The sequence below is a fragment of the Anolis carolinensis genome, chromosome 5, assembly GCF_035594765.1.
Source record: "Anolis carolinensis isolate JA03-04 chromosome 5, rAnoCar3.1.pri, whole genome shotgun sequence".
NCBI classification, from domain to species: domain Eukaryota; kingdom Metazoa; phylum Chordata; class Lepidosauria; order Squamata; family Dactyloidae; genus Anolis; species Anolis carolinensis.
In genome coordinates this window covers 125,315,337-125,339,205 of record NC_085845.1, presented here as the reverse complement: position 1 = coordinate 125,339,205, position 23,869 = coordinate 125,315,337, and the positions used below count along the sequence as shown (strand labels likewise).

Below are 23,869 nucleotides of genomic sequence, written 5' to 3'. Positions count from 1 at the left end.
TGTCAAGGCAATATTTGACAAAAATCAGCAAAAATGTAGTTTTGGGATAATGCAGAAGAATTTAGTATCTCATACTTAGTAAGGGTATTATTAAGTTCTTACACTCTTACATAGCAACAAAATTGAAAGATGGGATATGGAGGTAAATTATTTCTAAAACAGAATCCCATCCCCACTTTTAAAAACATTTTAGAAAAAATTAAGAACAATTGCACTCAATGAAGTTTTTTTTATTTTGTTAAAGAGACCTACCATCTAAGCATTTTCCCTATTTTCTTAATTAAACAAAGAGTTAAATGTACATGGTTCATTACACTAATATTTTATGAATTCCATTTTGTAGCTACGATTACTCTGAGATAATAAGTATTTATACATAAAGTATGCAATATATATATATATTTGTATGGAGGACAGTGCTTTATGCTATATGCAGTACGTACGTATGTGTGTGTGTGTGTGTGTGTGTGTGTATATATATACACACACACACACACACACACACACACACACACTGCATATAGCATAAAGCACTGTCCCCCATAGTTTTATACCTTATCAATTATCATGATCAGCAAAGGTGTTAACAACAGATGAAAATGAATAAATGCAGTTTTCGGTAACAAAATTTCATTACTGGTAAACAAGGGAAAATGTATTACCAATAGCTTCTTCAAAAGCAAATAAGACAGTTTTTCCTTGGTCTAGGAGCTGCTTTGCTCGATTTCCCATCCACTTGAATCCTGTTAATGTTTCCTGAAGAGAACAAGGGTCAGTGAGAGTATGTACTAGACTCATGAACAACATAAGGACATTTTTTTTACATATTTTATTCCTGCCGCTCAATCAGCTTACCTCAAAGTGAAAGCCTTCTTTAAGTGCGATAGCTCGTAGTATTTTGGAGGACACAGTGCTAGATAGCATGTATATGTCTTTGACGGCACCAGGATTCCGATTCTGATTTTTCCAGCAAGTGAAGAGCCACCAGCCTAAAAGAGCTCCCGATTCATTGCCAGAAAAAACTTTCCATTCACCACTGAGACAAAGGGAGAAAATTGTTTTTAAATAATTAAAAAAGCAATAGCTTGACAACTTTTGTGTGCAAGAAAATCAAGAACTGCAAGAAAAAAATCACTCTAATTCTTCCATGTGAAAAAAAGGGGGGGAGGGGTGTTTAGGTGTGCAGATCGATTTATCTCCCAGAGAAGTTGGAGATGTGTTAGGCATGGGCAAACGTTGGCCTTCCAGGTATTTTGGACTAGAAATTGCAGCCAATTTACCGACTGTTAGGAATTGTGGAAGTTGACACCTGGAGGGCAGAAGTTTGCCCATGTTTGATATATAGCCATTGAAAATAAAATGAATTAAGATATATTCTGCACTATCCCCAGGTACCATCAGAAAGATTTATGTTAGTTTTATAGAATAGAATAGCTTATATATAGAATATTCTATAGATTTATACTCCTATAAATCATGCTGAATTCTCCTCAAACCTCTCCAGTATGTTCAGTTGCTGATCAATTCCTCTGTTTGCTGTGTGCCATAGAAAAGAATAGGGAAGGGTAATGGGAGAGGCAGTGGGCAGGGTCATGCAAATTCCACACCAATTGGGAGAGTAAGAAACACTGGGATATTTGTGGTGGAGGAAAAACAGAAAATCTAGGATGAAATTATCCCCGTCTAAAAGCCCTCACTTGGGTGATGGGCAGTATGATGTTTGTGGAGGACACTGGCAGGGCTCTTGGACATGTTCACGGCGTTCTCTATAACCTGCAGTGTCATTGGAGAGAGAGCCATTGGTGTCTCCTGAACAGTGGGAGCTATAGCTATTTGTGGAAGTGGGAGCCTGTCTGTGTAGGTAGATATGCCAACAACACACACACATACATATTTTCACTTTTATTATGTGTACATATGTGCTGACAGGGGCTGCTGTTATGATTTTATGTACTTGTTTTATACTTTTGTACCGTTTTTACCTATTGTATGTTATATGTGCACCCTGGAGTGCCTTTGTAAGCCAGTCTGAGTCCCTTTGAGGAGATGGTGGTGGGATATAAATACAAAGATGATGATGATTGTCATTGTATTATTGCACAGTGAAATTAAATACCTTTTTATTTAATTTGATTTATTTTATTTTCTTATTTAATATATAACTTGAAGAGAAATAGGACAACTGTCAATACAGTATATAGGTATATATTTGGGTAATCGCATTAAAAGGAAAGGTATGTCTCAGCATTAGTGCAAGGTTAACTCTATAACCTATATTTATATAGGCTCTTGCACAAGGTCTGATGGATGGTTGTCATATATATTTGGTATTGCACTGTGTTAAATCTTTTATATATTGTATTTTACTATGTTATTTAACTATTTTAACTGTTTCATTATTTTATTGTATTATGATATACTGGTAGTAATCCTGCCAGTTGTGTAAGCTGCCCTGAGTCCCCTCGGGGAGAAGGGCAGGGTAGAAATATCAGAAATAAATAAAATATAAGCTTTGGAAAGCCTAGGGAGTGAATTTTCCTTTCTTGGGGTAATTTCTCTCACTTCCTGTTGTTTCACCACCTCATTTTTAAATATGAGTCATTTGTAAATCAAATGTTTGTAACTTGGGGAATGTCAGTAGACTCCCAATTAAAAATCTGTAGGAACATACATTCCGTTAAAGAGAAAGAAACAAGACATCAAAAGAATACCTTAAAACAAACAAAATAATGCCTACAGTCTTGTTTCATTATTTACTTTCAGCAGCTCTTGTGTAATCTTAACAATAGACTTGTTGCCAAGGACTGAAAGCAAACCAACCATACCCTTCTTGTTTCTCTGCAACAGCAAGCCGATCAGCATCAGGGTCATTGGCTAAAATGATCTGAGCTCCTTCTTTTTTGGCTAAAGCAAAGGACAGTGTCTGAAATGAAAAATGATAAAAGTGAAGCCTCAAGCACCATGAATATTGCAGGTTTTGTCATTAAAAAAGAAAATAATCACAGTTTTGTTATGCCCATATATAAAAGGCCAATATGCTTTCTACAGAGGCAAAATTTATATGACCATACATCAGACAGAAATTATTTAGCATAGATTCACACATTATTTGAATTGCACAGCTTGCAGAAACATGAATGTGGCAGCTTTCTGTTTCTGTGTAAACAAAAGGAATTAGGCTACTACAACGGCTTCTGAGAATGAGAACAAAGGAGAATGAAGGATGTTTGATAGATTTCCAAAAGAAAAAGCATATGTACACTTAAGAGAAAAAATGGACAAAGCATTTAGAAGTAATTCCAAAAACCAGTAGGAAAAGTGTCATAAAAGAAATGCAGAAAAGGTTTTACTAAATGATGATTACCAGTACGCCTTTACCCTCCTCAGGATTTGGGTATTTTACTGTTGGAAATTCTGGATCAGGATCTTTCTGCTCAGGAACAGCAAATGGAGGGATAAAGTCAAATGCCTTAAAGGCTGACTGCACAAATTCATGGCCTACACCATGCACAGAGGTATGGACAAATTTCAGCTTTGTCTCCTTGTTTATGTTCCTGAAATTAAGTACATCAATGGCATTAAATTTACATAAGTTCGTCTACTATTAAGTACAAATGCACGTGCCATATTACCATATTTCATTGCATAATAGTCGCCACCACGTAATAGTCACGTCCCCATTTTTTGGGTGGCAAAATTGGTATTTTTGTATTTTTGCATAACTGTCACAGAGCCGTTTAGGGCTGATTCCCCCTTCCTTCTTTCTCCCAAGGCAAAGCAGTTTAAAAACTATGAAATTGAGGTCTCTGGAACTCGGATCTTCCCTCCTTCCTCCTTTCTCCAAAGAGCTCTAGTTCATATTTTGTAATTGCCTTGCCTTAGGAAAAAGAAGGTAAGTTTTTTTTTTTTTTACTATAACTGGTTGTTTTTTTTTGTTTTGTTTTTAAAAAGCTGCATGCCCCAAACATTCTTATTACCCAATGCAAGCAACATGTTAATGTTCTAGCAATGTTGTGCAATTATAACCCTTGAGTTTAGGTGGACAACCCCCCCCCCCCCCACACACACACACACACAAAATGTAACAAACAACTACCTAAAAGTTTTTGAATGACTGTTGTTCCATTCTATGCTGGCACTACCAACAGCATTCGCACTGGGATTCTATGGAACGAGGTGAAGAATGTCAACATTAGTAATGGGCCCAAAAGTTGTTTCAATTGTTTCATCCGTGTTTTTGTTTCATGCCGTTCATTCGTTTGGCACATTATGGGAGACCCTCCCCAAACAGAAAAAGCAGTGAAACTAAAGGAAAGTGGGAACAGTAACCGTTTGGTCACCTGATTTTTGTCCCACTGGTGGCACTGAGTGGACTTCTCACTTCTCAGAGATGGGTTTACCCCACCAACCCTAACAACTCAAATGAATGCTGGAGAGAGGCTGAGGATCAGTGAAATGGTGAGACCCTCTAGCCCTTAAACTGAGGGGAAGGGGAACGTGGGAAGCCCTCCAATGTTGGCCAATGAGACGATGATTTTCATTCATTCGGATGAAAGAATGAAATAGCTCATTCAGAAAGTCCCAATTTTCGGAAGCAGCTCTGGAAAACGAGAACGAGGCCATACAAATGAAACAAAGAGAAATGGATAGCGATTCCATTCAAAAGTACAAGACTAGTCAACATACAACAGAGTTCTAATTATCCAACAATCTTTATTATCCGACATGCCAGCCGCGTGGCCCAGGGTGCTTGCTGGAGGGGCAAGATGCGGCTGGCGCAGACTTTTCCCTCCTGGCAAGCACCCGACACTTTGGAGAAGCCCGCTGCATATTGCTAGGCCAAGCACCCTGCTTGGAAAAGCCCCCTGCACGTTGCTGCCTAGAAAAATTGCTGTTTTTCTACACAGCAGCAAGCCTTTCCAAGCCGGTTGCTTGCTGGGAGGAAGGAGACTTTTCCCTCTAGCAAGCACCTGGCTTGCTGGGAGGGATAATAAGGCCTTCCTATTATCCAACAGTTTTGGTTATCCAATATTTGGCCTGCCCATTTCTGTCAGATAACCGGAACTCTACTGTATAAATAAGATGAAACACACAATCCAAAACTTTTGAGTTTTATTTTCCCAAGTATTTTTCCCCCTACAGAGAGAAAGGAAAATTGACTCACCACAGGGACTTCCTTGCGGGCAACAACCTCATTGTAGTTAATCTTTACACAGTTAAGATTTTATGACATAATTTTATTAATATCTTTGTCTCATAGAGATGTGGGCTTTTTGGGAAGAGCACACTTGTGCCTGCCACCCATTTCTTATTGTTGGCTCCTCTTGTTTATTTAATATAATTAGTGTAACATTTTACTTTCATCCTCAAATTACACAACAACACAAGCTTAAACCTTGCCTTTCTACCAGTGATCAGAAACAATCCCAATCGACCTTTGGGGAACCTGCTTTCAATTCTTCTTTTAGTTTTAAATATTTTGCAATAAAATTTAATCATAGAGATTCTGTTGGGATATTATTTTCCTGCAAATGTACCTGTGAAAGCAGTGTTTCTGTATGTCTTTGAAGTAGTCCTTGTTAATAGATGCATACGGATCATGGAGAAGGGAACTCTTATCAATCAGGCTGTCATCCCAGGCTTGAGGCCAGGGCTCTAGGTTTTCTTCAATAGCTTGTGCAATTCCTTTATCATGAGGAGCAATGATCTGAGAACCATTGTCCCAATAAACCTAAGAACATGTAAGATATAAGAAGATATTTCTTTCATTAGTAACAACTTGTATTAAGTTAATATAATCTGTGGCTGTAACCCTTGCCAACAAAATCAAATTATGAAATACCACAACACAAATTCCATTCTGGCTAACTTGGCTCATGCAATTAAAACTAAATCATTATATTCAGATGTAGAATCGAAAAGAAAAAAATCCAAAAAAAAACCATATGCAGAAAAATACCTTGTATCCATTATCCTGCTTGGGATTATGAGATGCAGTAACCATAATTCCAGCACAAAGCTTCAGATGGGTCACTGTATAGGGCTGTGGAAAATCATTAAAATAGTTAAATTAAAATGGAAGACAACTGATTGGAAAAAAATGCCCTACTTTTTTTCTCAGACCCCATAATTGCTATCAGTATACAAATTATTTTACCTGTAGTCAACAGATTCAGAGTGAACTTACAGAAACCCTTGCTTAAATGTTATCTTCTCTCTTTAAAAACAATGGTACTTCCACTGTTATTTCACCAAAGACAGCAGTTTTTCAAAGAATTGTATGAGATTCTTCTTTCAATTTGCAGCTAAAGTACAACATTGAGATGAGAAAGGGATGGGAAAATTCCCATTTAGCTGATACATTTGATATACATTTAAATAAATAATTCAATAAGTTTTATCCTTACAACACAACTGTGAAGGATGTAAAGATAAGAAATAATTATTTGTACAAGATTGGGTGATTAGATTTTGCAGCAAAGTCTCTCTGGTCCAAGTAGGACATGCAACCCACTGGCATTAGTGGTGAGCAATTGTGGCCTTCCAGACTGTACTAAACTGCAGTTTCCATCATCTTTCAACATTAATCTGCTGGCTAAGGAGATGCAAGGTAACATTTGGAAGGCTATGGGTTTCCAGGAAAACGTAGCAATAGCCCATAGTTTTAAAATAACTTTATAAAGACTTTTAGCTGTTTAAGAGATCACAAAATTACCATCTATAACAGGAACTGAATATCTGCTTGATGAATTCAAGTTATTTTCTGCACCAAAGACATAATGAGAGGTCTTCAGCTTAACCCTATTACAGGCACATCTGTCCAGATTGCAATACTTGTGTTGATATCATCATTTATCATAATTCTAAAATAATTCAAGGGTCCAAGACAACACAGAATGGAAGCAAAGAGTAAAAAAAATCTATTATATTTAAGCAGGCCTACTTTAAATAAATCAGTTCACAATAGTTTAAAAATTAACTATGAGGTCATCATACCACTTACACAGATGAAACTTTACTGAGTTCTGTTTGTTTATTGACCACTAAAGCAATAAATAGGCAATATAACAGATAAAATACAAACCTACCACGAAAGGAGTTGGTGTTATACCAGAAAAAAGGTATACAGGAACACCTTGACTGATGAATGTTGTTGCAGCAAGTCTTGCAAATCTGTTGGCATGGGCCCAAGGAAGGATATCAGAATTCAAAATTTAAACTTTTCATTTTTTTTTATCAAGCACTACATTAGACCTGATTCTAATTTAGTTGTCATCCAGGACATCCTAATAAATATTCTTTCCTCAACACAAAGATGTATCTCCATTTGTGCTGGAAACAGCCTATATTTCAAAATACATGAAGGGTGATATAACTATGTTCTCCATAAAAACTGCACAGATTAGATTACCAACATATAACGAATTCCTCCAAAGTGTGTACCATGAGAAAGTATATTCTAGTGCCTCACACAGATTAATAAATCATTAATAAAATAAGACTTAATAAAAGTATGAATAACGTATGAGTCCATGTACAAAGCAAGCCTACATCTAATTATTTATTCAGTTCAAACTGATTGTGTAGGCAGGAGCTTATCAAAAATCAAGGAGAGTCATTAAAGGGAAACCCATGACAAAGAGAATAGACAGGTTACTGCAGGTAGGATAATCATGGAAAATACCCATTCATGCATATGTTCTCATGTGATAATGCACAGAAGGAATTCATAGAAGATTATGAACTATTTCTAACACTAGAAGAAAAACAAGTTATCAGCAGGTCTAATATCTTCACCAAGCATGTGGAAAAATACTGGAACTCAAAAGCAGAACGCATACAAGATTGGCTTATGAAGATGTGTGAACTAGTTGAAATGAACAAGCTGATGATGTTGATTAAGGAGAAATCTTTGACCAGCTTTAAGAATGACCCTAGGGGCGTTAAAGCACTGAGCTGCTGAACTTGCGGACCAAAAGGTGCCAGTTTCAAATCCCGGGAGCAGAATGAGCGCCCGCTGTTAGCCCCAGCTCCTGCCAACCTAGCAGTTCGAAAACATGCAAATGTGAGTAGATCAATAGGTACCGCTCCAGCGGGAAGGTAATGGCACTCCATGCAGCCATGCCGGCCACATGACCTTGGAGGTGTCTACGGACAACGCCGGCTCTTCGGCTTAGAAATGGAGATGAGCACCAACCCCCAGAGTCGGTCACGACTGAACGTCAGGGGAAAACCTTTACCTTTACCTTAAAAATGGTATTTATTTATTACCTTTTCACACCAAAGATGGGGGACAAACTTTTACTACTTTTTTTTTAATTAGGAGAGTACTACTAATAGTCAAAGAGTGGCATTAGTGACATCCTAAGGGTATAGAAAAGCGAAGAAGTTAAAACCAACTGACAGAGAGTGTGAGGTTCATAGAGTAGGCACTGTTGTTGTATGTGTAGCATATGTTAAATTGTAGGGAGCTATTACTAGCCAACACTTATTTTGGTGCCTCTAATGTTAGCCCTGTTTCTGGGTATATGTGACCTGTCCATTCCAAAAATGGCACTAGTTTTCCCTTATCAGCTTTAGTTTTTTACGTACAGACGACATATACAAGTCTTTATCTGCTCGCTCATAGAAAACCATAACTATATCTAAGAAACTAGAGCTAATGCAATCTAGCCAATGTAAATTTTTGAAGCAATGCTCCAAATAACCACAGGAACAGGCCTAAAAACCACGACATCAAGATTTTCCCCCCTTGGGCCATGCAGTCATATGATGATGGTTGTTATACATTATATTGTATTAGTAGTAGCTTCTTTTTTATTTTTAGAAAAAGTACTTGTATCATTTTGTTTTGGTGGGTGAGGACGGTTTTGTGACTCTGTATTTTGTCTACTGTTTTATATAGTGGGTTGTTTGCAGCTTTGTTTGTTGAATAAAATTAATTTTAAAAAGCAGAACATATACTTTGTGCCTCAAACATTTAGGGTTTGATCATTGGTACCTTCCAGTAGGCTAAGTTAAACTTTCGAAAGCCTATGTAGACAGTAAGTGAGTTAAAAGTTGCTTAGGGCTCATCTACACTGACCAGTTTGACAACGTATAGCAGAGGGCTATACGTTGCACACGGTTAATTTAGGTTAACCTAAGTCAGGAGAAAGCCCAAATCCTGACCCAAGATTCAGGCTTTCTCCTGACTTAGGGGCAACAAGTATAAAGATACAGTAGTCCTATTACTAACTAATATACAGAATAAAACAATGCTAACAGACAAATTATAATCCTTACAGGCGCATGAGATTATAATTTGTCTGTTAGCATTGTTTTATTCTGTATATTAGTTAGTAATAGGACTACTGTATCTTTATACTTCTTATAGATTTCTGTGTACTTTAGTGTTTAGGGGCAACAAGGCCACTTGGGCTGGTTCCCAAGTGGAATCAGTTGCAACTTTCAATGCCATCCTGCATTCCTTGGACTCAGGCTGCTCATGGAATGACAGTCCTCCTGAGTGGAGGTGGTCCTCAGGCATGACAACTCAACTATATTGGTTGCAATTGGATGATTTTATTTTAGAAACTAAAATATTCATAGGATATGGCAGGGAATCTCAATGTATTTTTTTTTAAATAAACAGTTTAAAGGGTACTGTAACCATGCCCAAACACCTCAAGGTAGTTTACAGTAAAATCAAACATTGCAAAAACACAACTAAGACATGATAAATAAGCTTGAGGGATAGGGAAAACTAACTCAGAGGACCAAACAGTCTTTGAAATAAAGTTTACTTCATTTGGAAAGAATTTTCAAAAAATGGAAACCTTGATAAAGAGAATCTTCACAGTTCAGAACATATGTGTCACAATATTAACACATAGTATTTTTGTATGGAAAAGCCAATGTGTTTAAATAGTTTGAACATTAGGCTAGGATTCTGGAAACCAGGGTTCAAATTTGTGATCAACCGTGAAAGCCCTCTGGATTAGCCTGGACAAATCTCACACTCCCAGCCTTATAGGAAGCTAAAGACAAATCCCACCTGAAAAAATCTTGTGAAGTAAACTCCATTATAGGTTTGTATAGGACAAAACAACTTGTAGATACACAAGAATAATTTTTGTATAGAAAACAGTGTTTTGTAAATGTTTATGCAGTAAAAACTGTGCACAGTGCTACTTAACAGGTAGAAAATGTTTTCTGTGAAAAGTGTAAATTTGTGCATATTAAGTCCCTAATTACAAGATATTCTTTGCAAATGAATGCATAATGTTTGAGGTCTTTTCTTAGGAAACAGGTTAAATACATTTATAAATGGATTGTACAATCTTAGCAGAAAGTTGCTAGCTTTTCTGAATAAATTTGCCCAACCAGAGAAGCAGTAAGAAGTCTCCTAGTTCAGAACTGAAGGAAGACGCATTTCTTTTTTTCCAAAGAAAAAGAGGAACCTGTCACTTTCTCCTCTTCTACAACACCACAAAGGTCAGATTTCTGGCAGCCAGGGGGCAGCAAAGTAACATTTGGAGGCAAACCGGAAACTTTTCAGGCTGTAAAATTTTTAACTTTCACAAAACCTTTGGACAATTACATTAATCATATGTAATTTTATTAAAATAAGCAGTGATTCGACGTTTAAATTAATTTAACATGCTCTGATCTGTTTAAATTATTCTTACTCTCGCTGGACCATGTTCCTTTTTAATTAGTAAGTGTGCATGAGATTGCAGCCTTAACAACCCAAAGAAGAAAAATAAAAGTAACCACAGAGGTCCACCTTATCCTACTAAGGATGTAAATCTTCATTTGTTATGTTCTGACCTGCAGAAGTGAATGATTTCAAAATGTTCTTGACACTTAGTGATTTGAAACATTTTAAATGCTTTTTAAAAAGTATGTTAAAAACAAAACCACTATACTTTTTGCCCAGTATAAACAAACTTTTAAAACTTGGCATTTCAACAACACCAAGGTCACTGGTCCTTTTGATTGCAGGTTGCCATCCGGCTGGCAAAAGGTGGGTTATGACAATCTCTTTCTCTCCTCCTAGATATTTTCTTCCTCCAATAGTCCAGTTCTCTATTTGTGCTGCTGCTGATTTGTTGCCGCCACTGGGCAAGCGAGTGGTAGCAGTAATAGCAGCAGTGCAAATGAAAAACCAAGTTTCTGGAGGAGGAGAATAATGAAAATAGGAAGACTCTTGCCACACTTTACCTTTTGCCAGCAGAATGACAACCCACAGCAAAGCAGAGGGGGACCAGTGGCTGCAGTGTTGCTCCCTGCTGAAGCACCAACGAGTGGGAAGGAAAGTCTGTAACTGTGTCTAGGACACAACTTAAGAGGGGCTGGGAAGTTGATTAGGACTTCAATTTGGCAACTAAAAGGGCAGTGGAATCCCTTTAGCTACAGTCCCCCAACCTCAAGATACTGTACAAGTACACCTTGTTTTAAATATTGTGCTTATAATACGAACTATTTTTGTACCTTTTAAATTGTAGCAGGGACAAATTAATTCAACACATAGTCAAAAGAGTGGGCCATGTGTCAAATCAATGGACTCTAGCTATGATTTTTAAAAACCAGAAACACAAAATAACAAAAATGGAGTGTCAAAAAGCAAGGGATGCCTTATTTTCTATTAAATACATAGGTTTCTCCCACCCAGTGCCTCCAGATGAAAGTTCATCTAATCCCAACCTTATGATTTGTTAACCTTTGTAAAAGTACCTTTAGTCTAGAATACCTGCTTTTGATATGATTTTAGACTACTATTTGAAATGCTGATTCATGTTTTCACTTTTTGCTGCCACCCTTACTGTGTTTTGCCATGTTGTTTAGAATTACAATTCGTTTTTTTAAATGTGTTGCTTTTGTTTTAAAAAAAATCTTCTTTTTCACCCTGAACTAGTTCTAAGAAATGCAGGATACATGAATAAGAATGTTTGTACATGTGTAAAAATCCAACTATTTCAAATTAAGCCATGTTTTCTCTTAAGATTCAGGGGGGAAATGTGCTCACCCAATCCAAGTGTGCTCCTGATTGGCTTTTAAACATGGCAGGCAAATATTTAATCAATCAACCACTGCAAAGTGATCAACCTTACCTTTTGCTGCTGCCTCCACTTGAAGGATGAGCCCGAGCATCATAGCTAATTACTACTCCCCTTTTCTTTAGGTCACTGAAACTCTTTTCAAGATACCTACAAAATCCCTAGAAACAAAACAAGTTTTACAAGTTTTGTAAGGATGTCACATCATTTTGAAATACCTTGTTTAGAAGCAAATAGGGGAGGAGGAAAGAAGGGCTTGCAAAGCTAGGAAATGATCATGCACTCAAATGATGAGCCATGGGATAACTTGGTATAAAAAATACAGCACGAAAGGAGTATATCCCCACCATGTCCACTTTATTGTACTTTTTATTGATGGTCTTTACTATGGAAAATAAAACGATTTTGTCAGGTTTGCCTGAAAAGTGGTTTGTAAATATATGTAACATGAAGTGAAACTGCCACATTTTATTTTTCTCCTTTTTCACCAAATGAAAGAAAAACCTAAGGGGAAAGACTGCAAATAGGTAAATACACTGTTTAATTGACAGAGACGGCAAACACAATTTTTACTAGTAACACTCTTATACCTATTACACTTTTAAGAGAGCCTTGCTGTGGAATATACACAGTCTGTAGTGCCAATGCAGTATATTACCGGCAGTACATTTTGTGTTAAAGCTACATGGTCGTTATGTCATTGTGCAGATAGATCAGTGTGGTATTTATGACTGGGTCTCCTTTTTTTTTTTTTTTTACACATGCAAGCCATGAAAAAGGTACCACAGAAGAAATCTTGATTAGTCGTGTTCCTCCTTTATGGAAATCACTATAGAAACCAATTCACGTTTGTATATCTGGACTTTTGTTTATTTCTTTGACCATCTCTGGGTGCCATTTCTGATGTGCGACTTGAGAGGGGGAGTCCTTTCTCCCTCCCCTCTTTGAGTCAAGAGAGACCCTTGCAAACATCAGCAATGGTGCCTGGATTAAGAGAGGAGCTTCATACACTGCCTACTCCTTCCATAAATACTGCAGATAGATTAAGCAGCCTCTATAAGACTTGTCCCTATAAGTATTCTATTGTGCTTTATTAATTTACAGTTTTTGTACTAATCCACATTGCTTAATTTATACAAATGTCTTTTGATGTTCCTAGGTAAAGGTAAAGCTTTCCCCTGACGTTAAGTCCAGTCATGTCTGACTCTGGGGGTTGGTGCTCATCTCCATTTCTAAGCCGAAGAGCCGGCGTTGTCCGTAGACACCTCCAAGGTCATGTGGCCGGCATGACTGCATGGAGTGCCATTACCTTCCTGCCGGAGCGGTACCTATTGATCTACTCACATTGGCATGTTTTCAAACTGCTAGGTTGGCAGGAGCTAGAGCTAACAGCAGGCGCTCAAGCCGCTCCCGAGGTTTGAACCTGGGACTTTTCGGTCTGCAAGTTCAGCAGCTCAGCGTTTTAACGCACTTCGCCACCGGGGCTCTTATGATGTTCCTATTGGGTTATAATTCCTATGCATTATACAAGATATGCCTCACTAAGAGTCTATTTATATTTTCAATGAAAGACTTTCTTCTTGGCAGGGGTTGGACAGGATGGCCCAAGAGGTCTCTTCCAACTCTATGATTCTAGATAATAATAATAACAATAATAATATTTTATTTATATTCTGCTCTATCTCCCCGAGGGTACAAGGAGTGGATTACAACATACACAGTTAGGCAAACATTCAACAACAATAACAACAATTTTATTTCTTACCCACCTCTACTCGTAGCTCAAAGCGGGTTACAGAATAATTAAAAGACATGAAAATTGTAAAAATACCACAAATAAACATATTCAAATGTATTTCTAAAGAAGATATATATTAAAATGTATTTCTATAAAATATGTATTAAAATATACAAAACAGAAATTAAACAAAGGACACGTGTTTAAAATTCATGTTGAAAAGCATGTTTTAAATGCTTTGTCCTTTTAGTTTACAAACTGAAGAATCTGTAAATTACAGTTGTTTTAATGAATAATGTAATTGTTCCAAATAGAATTTAATGGGATTTTTCTAATGAAAAAGCTTCCAACATGGAAAACTTGCTTCAGTAACACAAAGAGAATGCTGATAAGCCTGTTGAAGAAAAACTGTGTAAGTCCTCAATCTTCCACTGTTTCAAATTCCAAGAAAATTTTACTCTGTTATTTTAGTTTTAAATCATGGCAAGTCAAAGTAAGTGGTATATTAGATCTCTCTGACAATGAAAAATACTATCAACTTTCTGTCATTTACAATCATTGTTCAGAAAATAGAGATACACTTGAGTTTTAAAGGCACATTCACTTAGATCTGGTACCTGAGTGGTCTGAATAATAGTCAAATCATTCATCTGAGATGTTCCTACTCCCATGGCTGCTCGGAGTCCTGCGGTTCCAAATTCCATCCGTGAACCAAAACATTTTTGGAGCTCTTCTGTCTTTCCATTTGCAACAAGCTGCTTGACAATTTCTGAGGTTTTAGGATTCTGTAAAATATTTCAAAGTTTTTTTTCTGTTGAGAATTCAAAAAGCCCTTTCCGTAACAATGCAGCATCTTAAATACGGTATATGATTACAGTAAGAAAACAGAAACATTTCTGAAAGCTTACTGTCCACCTCCACTGCCAATGTACCCACAGAAGATAAAGCTGGAAAAGAACATTGGACAGTCTGGGTTTGTGTGAAACTTTTGTCTGCACAAAAACATTGCATTTTGTACAAATTACACTTCTGTGGAAAGTACCTTGTGTTTTGTGTATATACAATATATTTCACAACACATACACTACATTTTTCCTAAATACATTTTTTTGCAAATGATTATTTTACAAAATTATCAAAGTCCTATAAAAGAAATGCAAATGTGTGCAATTCTTGTAATATATTGAGATACCTTCCTCACTGAGAAGATGAGAAATTGTGAATATGCTTCATTGCTATAGTTCTTAGTGACACTGTCAATTTGAGCAAATCAGGGCTGAACAGTGCTGCCTGGCATTCTATGTGAACCCAATGTTCAGGTTAGAACAAACTCCACATCTCCATTAATCTTTAATTTGCAAAGGCCCCATAGCAAAAGTGCTAACATTCTCCTAAAGTAGTGGCGACAGCACATGCCTCTCCTGATGTTGCTTAACTATAATGCCATTCATCCCTGAGCATTTGGCCATGCTCAGTGCTGATCAGAGATCAGGTACAATATTTGGAGAGTTCTGTCCTTTGAAAGCCACTGCATTAAATCTCTGAAGTGCAATTATTTTAAAAGGCTATCCATATTCCACACAATGCCTTAATTTATAGTCTGCCTTTTAGCTGTAAAGGTCCTCAAGGCTGCTTGCTGTTAAAACAAATGAAATCTTTATTCAGTTACAACACAATCACTGCACAGAGACACACGAATATAGCATCAGAAAACTGCAACCCATGTAGGAAAAGCCTATGTTGTAGCTACTCCCATATGCCAATCACCTCCCAAAACTGGGCAAAGCCAGCATGGGAAAGGGACTGTCTTCCTATAGTGCTCTCATATGACTTCTGGGATTACTTTTATGGCACAGCTAGGAGACACAACACAGCTGTTCCTATCTCATAAAAGCCCCCTGAGTAGTGATCCACAGCAAGAATGGATTACATCAGGGGTGTCAAACTCATTTTCACTGAGGACTACATCAGCTTCATGGTTGCCTTCAAATCACTGTTTGTAATTGTAAGACTATATGAATTTAACTATATTGCTCTGGCATTGAAAGCCTCACGGGCTATGTAAAATGACATGGAAGGCTGGATTCAGTCTTTGACATGTATGGATTACACTGTCATACTCTGCATAATGCCAGATATGAAATGAACTCCTATTAGATTGTTTGACCCTGAAATTTATTTTTGAGAACACATCAACTTTAGATAGCCATGGGACAAGCTATGGGAGAGTTTTTTTCACACCACATGCAGGCAGGTAAGTTACCTCTCATGCCTCTCACTGTTTACCCCTATTTAAGACCGTTTTAGTTAGAGGGGATTAGCATTTCATGTAAAGCTTTGTGGGGTTCAACCTAGATAGCCTCTTTCTCTGTAAGCCACCCCCTTCTTGCCCCTTTAAGAATCCTCCCAAGGGTGGAGGCTCAGGCAAAGCCCTTCTTGTTCCTTAAAGAACCAGTCATTTTAGAAGTGGAAGGTGAGGAAAGAGAGAGGCCAGGAAGGCCCACAAAATAGCACATCCAGATGGAGTTATGTTGGAGCCAAGTCAGAGACATTTCAAGTCAGAGATATTTTCAAGTAAAAGTTAGTTCAAGTCAAGCATTATTGCAAAGACAGACAGACATCAACATGAGAAGAAACAGCAGAGAAGTTAAGTAATTCAGAGCCCCTTTCTCAAGGACTTGAATTCTCTTACGATGACTGTGCTGGTTAGACTCGGGAGGAGAAAGGGGTTGAAACCTTTTTCAGTTATTAAATTTTGTTGACTGTCTAAGTGTCCTCCATCTGTTCCCTGTGCAACCGGTTCACCTTCCAAGCAGTTACACAACATGAGGGCAGAACATTACCCATTATCATTATGGCATTTACAAAGCATTTTATGTGTGTGGTACTTGAAAAACATCTGAAAGTATAAAGCCAGGGAATGAAATAGACATTATGTCTTCAATTCACTCTGATATAATAAACCTAATTAATATATTTAATTATATATTTAAAGCAGAGAATTGGAGTCCAACAACATCTGGAAGGTCACATAATTCTACTTCTGATTCTGAAGTTCTATACATCAGAACTAGAATGTTGAGTTGGTTGGGAGACATGTGACATGTGTTAAACTGGGTGTCCATTACAAAATCAAAACTGGAATCAAATAATTAATACTGCTATACTTCAACTCATTTGGACTTGTGCAGTGGTTTATTCTTTAACCCAGAAGTAGGTTCTATATTTTACATTATTACTAAGAATGGTTGTGGTTGTTATTCTTCTATATTCCACCCTTTTCCCATTAATGGGAGTCATTAATGGAAGTCTTATTGTTGTGTGCCTTAAGGCGATTCTGACTTTTAGTAACCCTAAGGCAGGCATAGGCAAACTTTTTTGCCATGGGGCCATTTGCCGGGCCTGGCCAGGAGGGTTGGGCTGGGCTGGAGGGCTGGGCCAGGAGGGTGGGTGGGGCAGGCCTGGGAAGAGGCAAGGTTGGGGGCGGGATGGGCCCGGGAGGAGGCAGAGTTGGGGGTGGGGTAGGCCCAGGAGGGGGCATGGTTGGGGGTGGGATAGGCCTGGGAGGAGGTAGGGCTGGGGTGGGGCAAGCCCAGGAGGAGGTGGGGTGGGGCACTGGAGGGATAAGGGGCATGGGGGGTGGGGCCAAATCACCCTCTGGCTTTCCCCCCAGCATAAAAATGGAGCTGCTTGCCCCATCCTTATGATGAGAGAAGGCTGAGGCTTTTGATCTCCCTCCCTCAGCTCCTGTCTGCCTCTCCCTTCTGCCATTATCAGAATGGGGCCTCACCTCATCCTAACGCTGGGAGAGGCAGGCAGCGGGTGAGGGGGCTTTGGAGCTCCCTCAGTCCCTGCCTGCCTCCTCCTTAGGGTCAGGCTTCTCCCGGCATCAGGACAGGGCCACACCTCTCCTGACACTGGGAAAAGGGGGACACAGGCAGCAGGTGAGGGGACTTTGGAGCTCCCTCAGCCCCTGCCTGCCTCCTCCTTGGGGCCAGGCGTCTCCCGGCATCAGGACGGAGCCACGCCTCTCCTGACCCAGGGAAAAGGGAGAGACAGGCAAGGGGGCTTTGGAGCACCCTTGGTCCCCGCCTACCTCCTTCTCCAGGCTGTGCTTCTCCCAGAATCAGGACAGAGCCACTCGCCACATCCTAATGCTGGGAGGAGGGCCTGAGGAAGGCACACAGTGGGCTGAGAGACTCCAGAGGGCTCCCAGCCACCACGTGCCTTCTTCTCGCATTCTTTCGGCATAAGGAGGTGGCGAACCATGACATCCTTATGCCCAGAGGACGAGAAAAATTGGAAGGCTGGGCATAAGTGCCCAGAGGGCCGTATCCAGCCCACAGGCCTTAGTTTGCCCATGCCTGGCCTAAGATGGTCTTATCACAGTGTTTTCTGAGACTAGCCATATGTGACTTGTCCAAGGGATGTGAAACTTGATCTCTAAAACTCAAATCACTATACCAAGCTTACAAATTCTTAAAACCAGTACAGATTAGAAACCATAAAAAGCATTAGAGAACTGTCTTCAGTAATTACAAACAATTTCTTGCTAAAGTTGTAAAAAGACAGACAGTAAAGAGCCATATCAAGAAATTGTAGTTTTTGAAAAAAGTCTTTATACAAAGAAAATATTGTAATGCACACTTGCAGTAAAACAGCATGCACTTCTAATTTGCCATCGTGAGTGCTTTATAAAGAAATCATTTTACACATGCACAAAAACAGCTGAACATCTAACCACATGGCTCCTATTAGCAGAGTGCTTTACAAAAAGAAAAGAAAAACTCACAGTACTTTGAATAATAATTTGTAATGGCTAAAGACCACAGTGATGGTTAGCCAAGTGAGTAGAAGGGGGTGGGGTGGGTGGCCAACCCAAAATGGTGAGATGACTCTCTTTCTGTTAATCTGTACATGAGCCACTTGAGTACACTATTCAGTATTGTGTACTGAGATGGAAAGGAGTAAAATGTTGGTTTAGAAAAAAAATGCCCCAAGTGTTTCACATGCACTATTTAAATCATTATAAAAATGAAGAGTGAGGCAGATGAATAAATGTTATCCATACGTTTCAGATTGAGTGGAGGAATTGAAGCTGACAATGACCTCTGCGAAGTATTTAGTAAGCTTGTGCCCAAAAGCTAGTTTGACAGTCACTAGAACTAGGGTTTCTCAACAATAGTCTGACTGTTATAAAATGTTTTTTTCTGAACAGTTTACTTAGCCTTATCTGTTACTTCCTTTGGGGAAGACAGAAAAACATTTGTGAAATGAGATCTCAGACAGCCTGAAGTCAAACATAATTGCTTTGTCCCTTTATTTTTGCTCACTGCTGATTTCTAAAACATTTTATTACACCCCCTGTTGTTTTGGCATAAATCTATATCAAATATATACAGGTTGGGCATCTCTTATCTGGAATTCTGGAATTTATAATACTCCACTATCCAAAATTATCCATATGGATATCTGAGAAAGTTATTCTTTTGCTTTCTGAACCTTTTTTCATGCACAAAGCTTTTTAAAATATTATATAAAATTGCATTCAGGCTATTATATGATGTGTACATGAAACATAAATTAATATTGTGTTTAGAGAGTTGGGTAATGCCACCAAAATATCTCTTTATGTATGAGAATACAAATTCCAAAATCGGAAAAAATTCAAAACCCAAAACATTTCTGATCCCATGCATTTTAGATATGCGATACTCAACCTATACACACATACATCTGCTGCTATTGCATTAGTTTTGCTTAATGTAATTTGAAGCAAATATTTGCAGGTAGTACTTTTAAGAACTAAAAGGAGCTAATGATGCACTGAATAGAAAAAATGACTCCCATTAAGTCTGCACTGTTTGCCCCATAATTCTACTCTCCTTCTGTTATCCAAACCTTTTGTCATTAACACAAGATCACTGGTCAATAAGATAGCAGTGGTTTTAGTTAAATTATGAATCAAGCTAATGTTGTAGTCTATTACTGAATCCTGAAACAATGAAACTAGCTTTCCCCCAGAATGATGTTCTAGTCAGGTGCTGTGTGAACCTAAAGATTGGAATCTATATGTGTAACAACTTGGAAACTTGAGTTCTTGTTCTGTAATAGTACAGATGGCACAACAATGCTTATCAGAACATTGATCTAGGATAAATTTATTTTTCGTAACCATCTTGATAGGAAGTGTGTGCACTTTGAACTGTTGGCTGTGTACATGATACACAGATTTAGAATCGGATATTTAATTCCACAGTTCATAGCATAAAGATTTACTTGTGCTTTGCACTTAAATCTTCAGAAGATGAATGACACATTACAAAAGACTTAATAAAATTTAATGACAGTGATAAAGCAGAGTAAGTAAAATGAAGTGAGTTCAATTATTTGGAGGGCATACCAGACACTAATGTAATGCAGAGTATAAATGTTTTAAATTAATGCACATAAATAAACTTTTTATACAAAACAAAACAAGTGGAGCAAAAGAACAGAGGCGAAAACCACTGAAGTTTAAGACACTCTGGAAAAGTGAATGATCTGACTCATCTTCAATTGCAGAGTTTGAATAAAAAGCCGCTAGACTAGAGAATGCTGAAACTCAGTTTGGTGGCCCTTAATGTTTGTAGAGCACAGTAAATAATATAGTTTGTACTGCAATCCATTCATCGCATAATATCATCCGGATGAATTGGACATGTGAAGGAAATAATATGATTTGTACTGAAATTCATTCATCGCGTAACATACTTAGGATGAATTGGGCATGTGACCCAGCATATGCTGTACAACCACAATCATATCTTTTCCCTACTGATAAAAGACACACTGGACATTGACAGAGTACAATAATACCTGTCAGAAGAGTAAATGTTCTTGCTTAGTTTTGAATACAAGAATTGGGGTAAAAGGTTCAGTAAACAGCACTGAGCAAGATTTTTGTTTCAAGGCTTTGTCTATTTTAACTCATACTAGTAAACTAAATCTGTGGTCCTAAACTCCACTTTTAGCAACTCACATTGAATTAAGTAATCCCCATAAAACAGAAGGTCCTAATAATTATTGAGGGATAACAACCAGTCCTAGACTTGAGGAGACCAGAATTTGACATGAGCCTCAGCCATGGTAACCCAGCAATTGTGGGCAAGTCACACTCTCTCAGCCTTAGAGAAAAGCAACATAAAACCTCATCTGAACAAATCTTGCTCAGAAAACCTTGTGATAGAGACATCTGAAGGTGGCCATAAGTCAGAAACGACCTGAAGGTGCAGAATGACAGTAACATCCGTTTTCAGGACAAGTCCTTTACTAAACATAACTTCTATTTTTAGTTTTTTTCATAAAGAGAGGAGTACTGCTGATACCGTTAAGAGGCACCTGAGTGCTACCAAAGCTGAAAAATAAATACCAAAGAAACATTGGAGGTAGGGAAGGAAGTGGCATATGCTGAAATAATTGTATTAATTTCAACATTTAGGTCATTCCAGCAATTATCCACCCACTCTGTGTAAGATGTTTCCCCATCACCATGTTTCTCTCCATGTGACCTTCATATGAACATTCACTTAAAGATCTGGGGTGTGTTTCAAAAAAAAGAATCTCTTGAAATCACATCAAAAAGCTAGTTGAAAGTGATTTAATTCAAAGTCTCACTAGAGCTGGTCCATTGAAAGATGGTAGGTCATTCAGGGTAAATACCACTGATTTCATGGGTTTGGTCTAGGAACATAATTGATTTTAGGCCTGAAGCTCCACTATCTTCAGCTGGACCAACTCAAAATGTCTCTCAGTCTATTGAGGGACAGCTCTTCTGTCATGTGGCCAGTTGATCTGCAAGTAAAAGACAGTGACACATTTCTGTACACTCCTGTATGCTATCAGCTCCAATAGGCTGGCCTCCAGTGATCCAAGGATAGTGGGATGGAAACGAAAAAAAGACCTGACCACTTTTCTATGCCACAGCCAGGCCTCTTAACACCCACAGGATGGACTGCTCTTCTTTTAGAGGGCTACTAACTCAGGATAGCTTTGGTGCTCATGGCTCACTATTACTTAACATGGTTTATGGTCCCCATGCCAGTGGAATGGTGACGTGACTCTGCACCAAATGTCAAGCAGAACTATAACTCAAAGGAGCTATTTAAGGTGCTGAAATCTTAAACAACAACCAAACAGATGAAAAAAGGCCAGACAAAGTGTTATTGAATGATTACAGCTGAACTGACTTGTAGAGGGCTACAAATCCCAGGCCCCATCTATATTGCCATATACAATGCAGATTATCTGATCTGAACTAGATTATTAACTGCATTTTAATCTAAACCCACACTGTATTATTTATTTATAATACAGGATTAGAGTTCTTTTTCCCATCCTTGACTTTCCACAGATATATAAACCCCACTTGCCTAATTTCCAACACACCTCACAACCTCTGAGGATGCCTGCCATAGATGTGGACAAAACATCAGGAGAAAATGCTTCTGGAACATGGCCATACAGCCCAGAAAACTCACAGCAACCCAGTGATTCCAGCCATGAAAGCCTTTGACAACACATTTATTTTTAATTTTTGTATTTGCTTTGCTTTAAATTGTGATCAAAGTGTGTGATTATTAGCCACCTTGAGTCCTCATTTGGGGGGGGGGGGGATGGAGTATAAATAAAGTAAGTATATATATAACCCAGTTCAAAGCAGATAATGTGGATTATCTGATATTTTTTTCGTGTCAGGAGCAACTTGAGGCGCTTCTGGAGTGAGAGAATTGGCCATCTGCGAGGATGCTGCCCAGGGGACGCCCGGATGTTTTGATGTTTTTACCATCCGTGTGGGAGGCTTCTCTCATGTCCCCGCATGGAGCTGGAGCTGATAGAGGGAGCTCATCCTCACTCTCCCTGGGTGGGATTCGAACCTGGCAGCTTTCCAGTCAGCAACCCAACCTTCAAGTCACGAGGCTTTAGTCCACTATGCCACCAAAGGCTCCATTATCTGATATGATAATTTGCATTATATGACAGTGTAGAAGGGGCTCCAGAAGTGATCCCCAACATCTATGGACCTCTGGGACCCCTGCCCTATATCCCAGGATTGGATCCCTGATTATCTGCTTTAAACTGGATTACTTGAGTCTCCACTGCCAGATAATCTCGGATAAGCATTAAATCTGGGATCAGATACTGGGATACAGGGCAGTGTAGAGGATCTTTTTCAATTTCCCAAACTTTGGGCTTCCAATGGTTTCGGACTTGTGGTTCCCAGAATCCTTCTTCCTTGGCCAAGGCAGATAAGGCTTCTGGGGATCAAAGTCCAAATCATCTGGAGGGTGAGAGTTCAGGAAGCACTGCCCTAGGCTCCTTCCACACAGATGAACTGGATTATACGGCAGTGTGAACTCAGATAACTCAGTTCAATGCAGATATTGTGGATTAAGTAAAGGTAAAGTTTTCCCCTGACGTTAAGTCCAGTCATGTCTGACTCTGGGGGTTGGTGCTCATCTCCATTTCTAAGCCGAAGAGCCAGCGTTGTCCATAGACACCTCCAAGGTCATGTGACCGGCATGACTGCATGGCGCGCCGTTACCTTCCTGCCGGAGCGGTACCTATTGATCTACTAACATTGGCATGTTTTCGAACTGCTAGGTTGACAGGAGCTGGAGCTAACAGTGGCCGCTCAAGCCGCTCCCGGGATTTGAACCTGGGACCTTTCGGTCTGCAAGTTCAGCAGCTCAGCGCTTTAATGCACTTCGCCACCGGGGCTCCTTATTGTGGATTATCTGCCTTGATATTCTGGGGACCCTTCCACACTGCTGGATAAAATCTCACATTATCTTGTGGGACTCAGATAATCCAGTTCAAAGCAGATACTGTGGATGATCTACCTTGATATTCTGGGTCATATGGCTGTGTGGAAGGGCCCCTAGACTCAAGACAGACAGCGCGGCCAGGAGGGAAAGGTGTTGACACTTGTGAAGAAGGAGGGCCTTCGTGGCTGCAGCCTGCGTGGCGAACTTCACCTGCCCACACTCCCTCTTCTGCGCAGGCGCAGTCGTCTCGGGTCATCAATAAGGATAAGAAACCGGCCTGTCTC

The 23,869-nt window shown here is 39.0% G+C and overlaps 1 protein-coding gene across 2 annotated transcripts in view; it reads right to left on the bottom strand.

The window, feature by feature from the left end:
* pgm2 (phosphoglucomutase 2) overlaps nt 1–23,869 on the bottom strand; it is a 161,248-nt gene that overhangs the window by 4,601 nt on the left and 132,778 nt on the right. For both annotated transcript variants that reach the window (XM_062982222.1, XM_003226249.4), the window contains 9 exons: nt 14,397–14,564; nt 12,096–12,202; nt 7,089–7,173; nt 5,960–6,043; nt 5,538–5,731; nt 3,365–3,554; nt 2,826–2,923; nt 856–1,036; nt 663–756 (listed from right to left, as the gene is read on the bottom strand). In XM_062982222.1, the coding sequence (XP_062838292.1) occupies nt 663–756; nt 856–1,036; nt 2,826–2,923; nt 3,365–3,554; nt 5,538–5,731; nt 5,960–6,043; nt 7,089–7,173; nt 12,096–12,202; nt 14,397–14,483 (1,120 nt within the window). In that variant the 5' untranslated portion in view covers nt 14,484–14,564. The remainder of the gene's footprint in view (nt 1–662; nt 757–855; nt 1,037–2,825; nt 2,924–3,364; nt 3,555–5,537; nt 5,732–5,959; nt 6,044–7,088; nt 7,174–12,095; nt 12,203–14,396; nt 14,565–23,869) is intronic.